This window comes from Akebia trifoliata, chromosome 7 (assembly GCF_017979445.1).
Source record: "Akebia trifoliata isolate Shusen 1 chromosome 7, ASM1797944v1, whole genome shotgun sequence".
Taxonomy (NCBI): Eukaryota; Viridiplantae; Streptophyta; class Magnoliopsida; order Ranunculales; family Lardizabalaceae; genus Akebia; species Akebia trifoliata.
In genome coordinates this window covers 7228856-7239839 of record NC_141381.1, presented here as the reverse complement: position 1 = coordinate 7239839, position 10984 = coordinate 7228856, and the positions used below count along the sequence as shown (strand labels likewise).

General features: G+C 33.8%; 1 protein-coding gene across 1 annotated transcript; it reads left to right on the top strand.

Moving 5' to 3' along the window:
* Nucleotides 1–1601: 1601 nt before the first annotated feature.
* LOC147398143 (uncharacterized protein At1g66480-like) lies at nucleotides 1602–5718 on the top strand. The gene is made up of 2 exons (XM_086448939.1): nucleotides 1602–2271; nucleotides 5567–5718. Exons 1-2 carry the CDS (start codon nucleotides 1654–1656, stop codon nucleotides 5591–5593), a joined length of 645 nt encoding a protein of 214 aa, XP_086305065.1. The 5' UTR covers nucleotides 1602–1653; the 3' UTR covers nucleotides 5594–5718.
* The last annotated feature ends 5266 nt before the right edge of the window (nucleotides 5719–10984 follow it).

Genomic DNA, 10984 nt, shown 5'->3' with positions numbered 1-10984 from the left:
TACTTTAATATTTTTTCAAACTTAACCAAACTCTTCAATTTTTGTGTTCTTTTGATCCGTGACTTTTAATAACAGCCCCAACAACCAAACTTTTGTCTATTTATCTTCCACCCACCCTTCCTATTCTAGCACAATTCATGTGTATGAGATCCGAAGAACAAAAACCAAATGGAGAATAATTTAGGAGGAAGAAATTATAACTAATATGACAAGGAAGAATAATGATTTTCTAACTAGAAAGTCTTCACTCAGTCAATACTCGGCTGACATGGATGGACACCGAATCATAGATCTTTTTCCTCGGGATACACAACTACAAATTAAAGATTCTTGGGTCGAGGCATTAATTTAGTAATGGCCTAATTTAAAGTGGCGCCAATATAACTAAGTTAGTAAGGCATGTGCAATATTGATCCTTTTTAGCAATTTGGAATATGACAAAAATTCGATATGTGAAAAATTCTACCTAAGCCATCTAGGATAGTAGGGCTTAGTACGGTGGGGTTCAGGCTAGATAGAAGTATCCATATTCATATCTAAATTTTTTATTTGGATCCTAGTAGATAAAATGATATCCAAATCATTTGCTTTTACTAAACCCGTATCTGTAATTCAACCCAACCTTATTAATTGATTCAAGTTGATTAGTTACTTTTGAATCATTTACAATTATTTTAAGAAAAATTGATAAAGGTATGATCAAAAGGAGACTTGAATTTCTATTGACACATCAAATTTTACTCATAATATACATACGATATCTTCTCTATCTACCTTTTCTTTTGGCACCTCTAGAAATTTACTTAAGAGTTGGTGATTCTTGCATTGGACAATGAGTTGATCATATCAAGGTAAGAGTTAGGATCATGTGTTTACTCATGAGTCATTCTTAACGAGTCACTCTAAGGACCTTGGCTAAACTTCCCCGTAAAAGAAGAGAGCTTCCATTGCCACACAACCTTTTATTAATACCACCGTAAGATGTTTGCTAATTCTTTGGTGATTTATATATAGATTGGAGTGGCGTTGGTAAAAGTTGGTGTGGCAATAGAATCTCTCAAAAGAAACCTATCCACAGAGTCAGCGTCCACGTGATTCAAGGAATATCAAGGGTATTTTCAAAGTCGACATGACGAATTAGGGAAGAAACTTTGAAGCGCCCAGCCTTCATCAAACTTTTGAAAGAACCAATGATTGGTTTACACGTGGAATTTTCGAGGATGTAATTAAATTTGGCAAAAATGTAAGGGTGCAAAATAAATTCAAAACGCCACTTGTCTTACATCGAAGATGGTTGCTTCACATTTTTGAAGCAGGCTGACCGCTTCAAAGTCGGACTCGACGATTAGACCATACGAATCTATTTAGAAATACAAAGATTTGTTTTCTAATATAATATCTTCATATTCCTTCCCCACAAATCACGGGTTTAATTTCTGTCAATTCAAATTAAACAAACTTTCGATTTCAGGAAGAAAGAAACCCAACAATTTGCATTTTGTCAAACTTCACCTATCTTTCAAATTTTGTGTTCTTTTGACTATGACCCTTAACAGCCCCCTAAATACCTAACTTTGGTTTATTTATCTTGAACCCACGCTTCCCATTTTAGCACACATTTGATGTGAGTAAGAGCTGAAGAACAGAAACCAAATGGGGAACAGTTTAGTAGGAGGGGGAAGGAGAACGACAAAGGTGATGAAGATTGACGGCGAAACATTCAAATTAAAGACTCCAGTACGAGTTTCTGAGGTGTTAAACAACTACCCAAGTCACGTTTTATTGGAATCGGAAGCCGTTAAACACTACGGTGTTAGAGCAAAACCATTAGAGCCACAACAAGAATTGAAACCAAAGAGGCTCTATTTTTTGGTCGAATTACCTAAACTTCCCGAAGAAAAGGTTCCAAGAAGAGTACGGTCTGGCATTCAAATGAGCGCGAAGGATAGGCTTGAGAGCCTTATGTTGGCTCGAAGGTCTGCGTCGGATCTTTCGATCTTGAAGTCGAGAGACCTTGTTGTTGATGAGGGTGAAGGAGGAGTGGCCGCGACGGGAGGAATGCGTGTTACGATGAGGTTACCTAAGGCTCAGGTGGCTAAGTTAGTTGGAAAGAGCAAAGATGAGGCGGAGGCAGCGGAGAAGATTTTGAAACTTTGTAGGGCCACCAACAATGGCTGTGATATTGATGGGGTGGCATCAAAGGCCAATGGAGTTCAGCTATTGCACCAACAAACCCTAATGAAGAATGGTCTTCATATGAGCAATATTGAGGTATGTTCCTCTAATAGATTAACCAGGAAATGAATTTGATGTGACCATTTCATATCAAACAAGTATGTTAAGAATCCCAGAACCCGCCACTTCTCCAGAATCACGAATGTCTATATTATCTCATAGCTGAGTTATACATAAAACAGATAATATGATTGATGGAATATTGGCATTAAGGGCAAAAAAAATAAAAAAAAATGATCAATCTAAAAATTAGGAATCAATCAAGAAAATGCTCATTAAAAGTCGCCAATATGAGTTGGTAAGATTAGTAGGCCCATTAAGTTTTTCACACTGTAAAATTTGAAAATCGGTCCAAACTGGCAATCAGAATGGTCTAATTGAATTTTGCAAAAATTATTAATATTTTGATCCATGATGTAACTAGTAATTATATTCATAATTTATGAATGTTATTTTTTTATGATTAATTAATAAATGAAGGTAACTTAAGAAAAAAAAAACACACACACACATATATATATATATGGGAAATGTTCAGCACCCTAAGTTTTACCACACACTTTAACAAATGTTTTTTTGTCCTACATGGGTTAGAAGTTTTGGAATGGGCTAATTTTTTGTGAGGATGATCTCTATGATTAGAAGATCATCCTCCCCAAAAATCAGCCCATTCCGAAATGTTTAGCCCCATGTTTACAAGTTGAAAAATCGTGGACCGTCCATTTTTTGTAAATCATTTTTGATGGGGTTAGAAGTTTTGGAATGAGCTGATTTTTGGTGAGGATGATCTCCTCACCATAGAGATCATCCTCACCAAAAATCAGCTCATTTCGAAACTTCTAACCCATGTAGGACAAAATGCGTTTGTTAAAGTGTATGGTAAAACTTAGGGTGCCGAACGGGACCCTATATATATATATATATATATATAGAGAGAGAGAGAGAGAGAGAGAGAGAGAGAGAGAGAGAGAGAGAGAGAGAGAGGTAGTGTTCTTTTGACAAAATCCTAAACAACATTCTAGACAAAGTTTGTCTTATATGAAAAAATGTTTCAAAATGGGCTGATTTTTTTATGAAGATGATCTCTATAGTCAATAGATCATCCTCACAAAAAATCAGCCAATTTTGAAACTTCTAACCCTATGAAAAGTAGTTACAAACTAATGGTAAAAATTGTCGGTTCAAGATTCTTCATCTTTTAAACTAGGGTTAGAAATTTCAAAATTGACTGATTTTTTCACCATAGAGATCATCTTCACAAAAAATTAACCCATTATGAAATTTTTAACTCATATAAGACAAAATGCTTTGTTTAGAATGTTGTCTAAGATTTTGTTAAAAGAAAGCCACCTTATATATATATATACAGGGTGGAGTTCGAAGACCCTAAAGAGAGTCAAACATTTCCAATGTATGGGCTAGAGGTTTCAGAATGGGCTAATTTTTTGTGAAGATGATTTCTATGATGAAGATATCATCCTCACAAAAAATAAGCCCATTCCAAAACTTCTAACCTCAACAAAAGTGGTTTATAACAATTGAACGGTTCGCAATTCTTCAACATGTAAACTAGGGTTAAAAGTTTCAAAATGAGCTGATTTTTGGTAAGGGTGATCTCTTCACCATAGAGATCATCCTCACAGAAAATTAGCATATTCTGAAACTTCTAACCCCTATTTTCAAAAATGCTTGGCACAATGTTTGGCTTGGCACTCTCTCTCTCTCTCTCTCTCTCTCTCTCTCTATATATATATATATATATATATATAGGGTCCCGTTCGGCACCCTAAGTTTTACCACACACTTTAACAAACGCGTTTTGTCTTACATGGGTTAGAAGTTTCGGAATGAGCTGATTTTTGGTGAGGATGATTTCTATGGTATAGAGATCATCCTCACCAAAAATCAGCCCATTCCAAAACTTCTAACCCCATCAAAAATGGTTTACAAGAAATGGACGGTCCACGATTTTTCAACGTGTAAACATGGGGCTAAACATTTCGGAATGGGCTGATTTTTGGGGAGGATGATCTTCTAATCATAGAGATCATCCTCACCAAAAATCAGCCCAGTCCAAAACTTCTAACCCATGTAGGACAAAAAACGTTTGTTAAAGTGTGTGGTAAAACTTAGGGTGCTGAACATTTCCCATATATATATATGGGGCTAATTGTTTGGGAGGATGATCTATACGGTGAAGTGATCATCCTCACAAAAAATCAACTCATTTCGAAACTTTTAATCTTAATTTACAAATTGAAGAATCATGGATCGTTCAATTTTTGTAAATCACTTTTGATGGGGAGGAGATCATCATCAGAAAAAATCAGCCCATTCCAAAACTTCTAACCTATTTTTGAAAAATGTTTGGCTCACTTTAGGGCCTCGGAACGCCATGCCACCATATTTATATATATATTTTTGGACAGTTTCCGTCTAGTCACTTGTTTTGTTTTTAAAATATTACAAAGGATGACATCAAGCTTATTTGTCAAGGGGAAGAACAAATTCGTGTTTCGAGTGACTTCTTGGTTTCTGCCTCGCTTCCTTTGGTAGTTTTATTGGAAAAGTACGCATCAAAATTCAGACCCTTTCATGCCATGTTCAATGCGTAGTAAAACAGTCTTTCAAGTTTTATTATTATTTTTTGTTTTTTAGCTGAATGTGAAACCTTTTCTATTCGAGACTTATTCATAGTTTCTTGCTATTGTTGTCTTAATATCAAGAAAACTTGACTTTGAGTCGGGAAAAAGGAGGGCGCCACAGTTGATTTGTAGGTTTTATTGGGAAAGTAAAGTCAATGTTTGCTAGCCATAAAGGTTGATGTACCATCTCACAAATGATACATGCACGTGCCATGAATTTGACTCTAATTCAGCAAATCCTATTAAAAACTGAGAGATTTATATGAAAAAATCATGATTTGAAGAAAATAATTTAAAAACTCTGGAGTAACATCAAAATGTACATCAATTTTCACATTGTTGATGTGGAAGTGTACACATAATCATAGATGTTTTTCACCCGCATATCAATGAAAGCATTTATGATTTCATACATACATCCACATTAGCAATGTGTGAATCGATGTATATTTTAATGTTACTTCTGCATTTTTCTTTTTTCAAATAGGCAAACAGGTTGATGCTCAGTAATTACTAATTAGAATGTGAAAGTGAACTTCGAAGCTACGTGGTATTATTGGCCCACACAAACCTTAATAACTTAGCAAGTTGCACTGTCAATGTTACTCTGTACTTATTAATTTTGTGAGCAAAAATTAAAACTTCAAGTTACGTTATTGATCCACCTTTTTGAATTTGTCTTGCAGAAACGAGTGGGTTTTGCTGTCAATTAAAGAAGGAAATTTCGTTCACCTATGAGCCTTCAAAATGTTTACTACAATCCAAGCAGGTCAATCGACGGCACCAGAGCATACTCTCTCTCTCTCTCTCTCTCTCTCTCTCTCTCTCTCTCTCTATATATATATATATATATATATATATATATAGATATATATATGGGTCCAGTTCGGCACCCTAAGTTTTACCACACACTTTAACAAACGCGTTTTGTCCTACATGGGTTAGAAGTTTCGGAATGGGCTGATTTTTGGTGAGGATGATCTCTATGGTGAGGAGATCATCCTCACCAAAAATCAGCTCCTTCCAAAACTTCTAACCCCATCAAAAATGATTTACAAAAAATGGACGGTCCACGATTTTTGAACCTATAAACATGGGGCTAAACATTTCAGAATGGGCTGATTTTTGGGGAGGATGATCTTCTAATCATAGAGATCATCCTCACCAAAAATCAGCTCATTCCAATACTTCTAACCCATGTAGGACAAAAAACGTTTGTTAAAGTGTGTGGTAAACCTTAGGATGCTGAACATTTCCTTATATATATATATATATATATATGTATGAAGGAGCTAGTGTACATTCTTGGCAATCCAAAATAACCAATTTGTGGGATATAGCTAGAACGTTTGCTTAGAATTAATGGGAAGTTACTTAGTCGAATTGATCCTAAATATCTATCAAATTTTGTTTTTCTTGAACGACCAAATTAAGGCAATAATGGTTACCACTGACCAAGCTTATTTTTGGTTTAAGGGGTCATTTACATGGGTTCTTCACTTGTTCATTTGTTTGTGTGATAAAAGAATTATAGATATTATGATTAAGCTTATTTCCAATAAAGATCTATATAATTGCAGGGAATTTGTTTTCAACATAATAGAATGGTTATGGAAAATCAAATTTCATTGTTTGAGTGCCCCCAATAAAATATTTAAATGAGAGTGTAGGCATCAAAATTTAAACGGGTCCCCATCGCTTTTTAAACTGACAAAAAGCCCCCTAAATTAAAATTAGGCCCACAAGTCTAAATTGCGACCTGTAAATTGGGATGGGCCGCATTTGGTTTGGGTTTGGGTTTGGATTTTTACTGATAAAATTCATAATCCAACAAATCTAAGTGATTCGCATTAACTATTGGACTCATACATCCAAATACAAATGGGTTAGCCCATGGTTAAGTCCAAAACCCACTAAAATTGATTGGATCAATAATCAAACACTAGTTAAATCGATTAGGTAAAATTCGATTAAATTGGGGGCATATTTGAAAATAACCTTTTATCCTCAGTTTATAAATACCACAGCTTTCCTCATTTTGGGAGGGATTTAAATCACTTTCTCTCAGAAGACAAAAATTTCCCTCTAGAGAAGAAGAAACTCTCAAACCCTTCTCTAGAGACGAAGTCAAGTTCTTCAAAAAACTCGAACTCCGATTAAATTGGGGGCATATTTGAAAATAACCTTTTATCCTCAGTTTATAAATACCACAGCTTTCCTCATTTTAGGAGGGATTTAAATCACTTTCTCTCAGAAGACAAAAATTTCCCTCTAGAGAAGAAGAAACTCTCAAACCCTTCTGTAGAGACGAAGTAAAGTTCTTAAAAAAATTCGAACTCCGATTAAAGAGAAGATCATAAATCCATGGGCTAATCATTTGTATTTAGGTGTATAGGTCCAATGCTTAATGCGAATCACTTGAATTTGTTGGATAATGAACTTTATCTATGAAAATCGAAACTCAAACAAATGCGGTTCATCCCAATTTACGTGCCCCAATTTGGGTTTGTGGGACTAATTTTGATTTAGGAGGCTTTTTGTTAGTTTAGAAAGAGATGGGGACTCGTTTAAATTTTGATGCCTACAAATATCACCTCAAGGGTGTGTTGACAAAAGCTTAATTGAAGGCTGCATCCTTGATCATTAGTCAGGTTAGGTATGTCATCATTTTATAATTCAACACAAAAAACCGAACAAGCAAATTTTATTTTTTTATTTTTTATAATAATATTTTTTTTGAAAATATTATTATATGCGTATATTTTTTATTTGAAACTTTGTGGTTTTATTTTGATGGAAACAAAATATTTTTCATAAAACCATTTTCCTTGAAAATATTTTTCAATATATAGATATATATATATCTATATATATATATATATATATATATATATATAGGGAAATGTTCAGCACCCTAAGTTTTACCCTACACTTTAACAAACGTTTTTTGTCCTACATGGGTTAGAAGTATTGGAATGGGCTGATTTTTGGTGAGGATGATCTCTATGATTAGAAGATCATCCTCTCCAAAAATCAGCCCATTCCGAAATGTTTAACCCCATGTTTACAAGTTGAAAAATCGTGGACCGTCCATTTTTGTAAACCATTTTTGATGGGGTTAAAAGTTTTGGAATGAGCTGATTTTTGGTGAGGATGATCTCCTCACCATAGAGATCATCTTCACCAAAAATCAGCCCATTCCGAAACTTCTAACCCATGTAGGACAAAACACGTTTGTTAAAGTGTATGGTAAAACTTAGGGTGCCGAACGGGACCCATATATATATATATATATATATATATATATTATTTTAACAAAAACATTTCATTCATTTTTTTTAAAAGGAAAAATAAACGTTTAAAATATATATATAAAGATTCTTTTTTGTTTTCAAAAAAGCAAAATATTTTACTTTTTGGGAAAGTGTTCTCTTTACATAAAAAATAAAAAAATAAAAATTTACAGATATGGTGAGACCTACCTGTTGCAATTTTAAACAACTCCCCCCTTTATAAAGTTTCTTACTGAACACACTTTATTTCAAATCTTACTAAATGATGTTGGGCCCACGTAGATTTTAAAATTGGCAATCCAAGCCATAACCCTCTAGATTTCATGGATAAAGATTCATATCCTTAGAAGAATTTTGTTTATTTTATCTTTTCTATTTCAGGTTTGATCCAAGGTCTTGAAGATGGACGGCTAATGAATTTCCACCAAAATTTCTGATTTAGATTAAGATAATATATATATATATATATATATATATATATATATATATAATATATATATATATATATATATATATATAGGGTCAGGTTCAAGGGCCATATGAGAAAACTTTCGTTTTTCTAAATAAGGGTTAGAGATTTTGGATTGAGCTGATTTTTTGCAAGGATGGTCACTATGATGAGAAGATCATCCTCACAAAAAATCAGCTCAATCAGAAACTTCTAAATCCATCAAAAGTGATTTACAAATTAGTGATAAAAAGTGGTAAAAAATCGACGGTCCACATTCTAAATCACTTTTAATGGGGTTAGAAGTTTCAGATTGGACTGATTTTTTTTTTTTTTGGATGATCTTCTCATCATAGAGATCATCCTCACAAAAAATCAGCTCAATCCAAAATTTCTAACTCATATTTTAAAATTTTATTAAAAACGAAAGTTTTATATATATATCTATATATATATATATATATATATATATATATATATATATATATATATATATATATGAGTCAGGTTCAAGGGCAATATGAGAAAACATATGAGAAAACTTTCGTTTTTCAAAATAAGGGTTAGAGGTTTTGGATTGAGCTGATGTTTTGCAAGGATGGTCACTATGATGAGAAGATCATCCTCACAAAACATCAGCTCAATCAGAAACTTCTAAATCCATCAAAAGTGATTTACAAATTAGTGATGAAAAGTGGTAAAAAATCAACGGTCCACATTCTAAATCACTTTTAATGGGGTTAAAAGTTTCAGATTGGGCTGATTTTTTTTTTTTTTTGGATGATCTTCCCATCATAGAGATCATCCTCACAAAAAATCAGCTCAATCCAAAATTTCTAACTCATATTTTAAAATTTTATTAAAAACGAAAGTTTTCTCATATATTTTCTCATATGGCCCATGAACCTGACCCTATATATATATAGGGAGCGGTTCGGCAACCCTAAAGTTTGCCAAGTTTGGTGCCAAACATTATTTGTAAATCACTTTTGATGGGGTTAGAAGTTTTGGAATAGGCTGATTTTTTGTGAAGATGATCTCTACGGTGAAGAGATCATCCTCACAAAAAATAAGCTCATTTTGAAACTTTTAAGCCTAGTTTACAAGTTGAAGAATCGTGGACCGTCCAATTTTTGTAAATCACTTTTGATGGGGTTAGAAGTTTTGGAATAGGCTGATTTTTGGTGAGGATGATCTCCTCATCATAGAGATCATCCTCACAAAAAATCAGCTCATTCCAAAGCTTCTGACCCATAGTTTGAAAAATGTTTGGCACCAAACTTGGCAAACTTTAGGGCTGCTGAACCGTCCCCATATATATATATATATGGGGTCAGGTTCAAGGGCCATATGAGAAAACATATGAGAAAACTTTCGTTTTTCTAAATAAGGGTTAGAGGTTTTGGATTGAGCTGATTTTTTGCAAGGATGGTCACTATGATGAGAAGATCATCCTCACAAAAAATCAGCTCAATCAGAAACTTCTAAATCCATCAAAAGCGATTTACAAATTAGTGATGAAAAGTGGTAAAAAATCGACGGTCCACATTCTAAATCACTTTTAATGGGGTTAGAAGTTTCAGATTGGACTGATTTTTTTTTTTTTTGGATGATCTTCTCATCATAGAGATCATCCTCATAAAAAATCAGCTCAATCCAAAATTTCTAACTCATATTTTAAAATTTTATTAAAAACGAAAGTTTTCTCATATGACCCTTGAACCTAACCCTATATATATATATATATGGGGACGGTTCAATAGACCTAAAGTTTGCCAAGTTTGGTGCTAAACATTTTTCAAAATATGGGTTAGAAGCTTTGGAATGAGCTGATTTTTTGTGAGGATGATCTCTATGATGAAGAGATCATCCTCAACAAAAATCAGCCTATTACAAAACTTCTAACCCCATCAAAAGTGATTTACAAAATTGGACGGTCCATGATTCTTCAACTTGTAAACTAGGGTTAGAAGTTTCAAAATGAGCTGATTTTTTGTGAGGATGATCTCTTCACCGTAGAGATCATCCTCACAAAAAATCAGCCTATTCCAAAACTTCTAGCCCCGCCAAAAGTGATTTACAAAAAAATGTTTGGCACCAAACTTGGCAAACTTTAGGGCTGCCGAACTGCTCCCTATATATATATATATATATATATTGTTTTTAACAAAACGCTCATAGAACTTTATATTCCTGCCATCGGATAATGTGTTTGGGTGCCACAAAATGGACTAAAGGGCCAATTATAACAAAAATGACAAAATTAGGAATAGTTTGTAGCCGTTTCTAATCCTGTTTAAAATGGTTGAACGCTCATCTCTTATTGAGACGTCATTAATGAGTTCAGACGGTTGAAAGCCGTT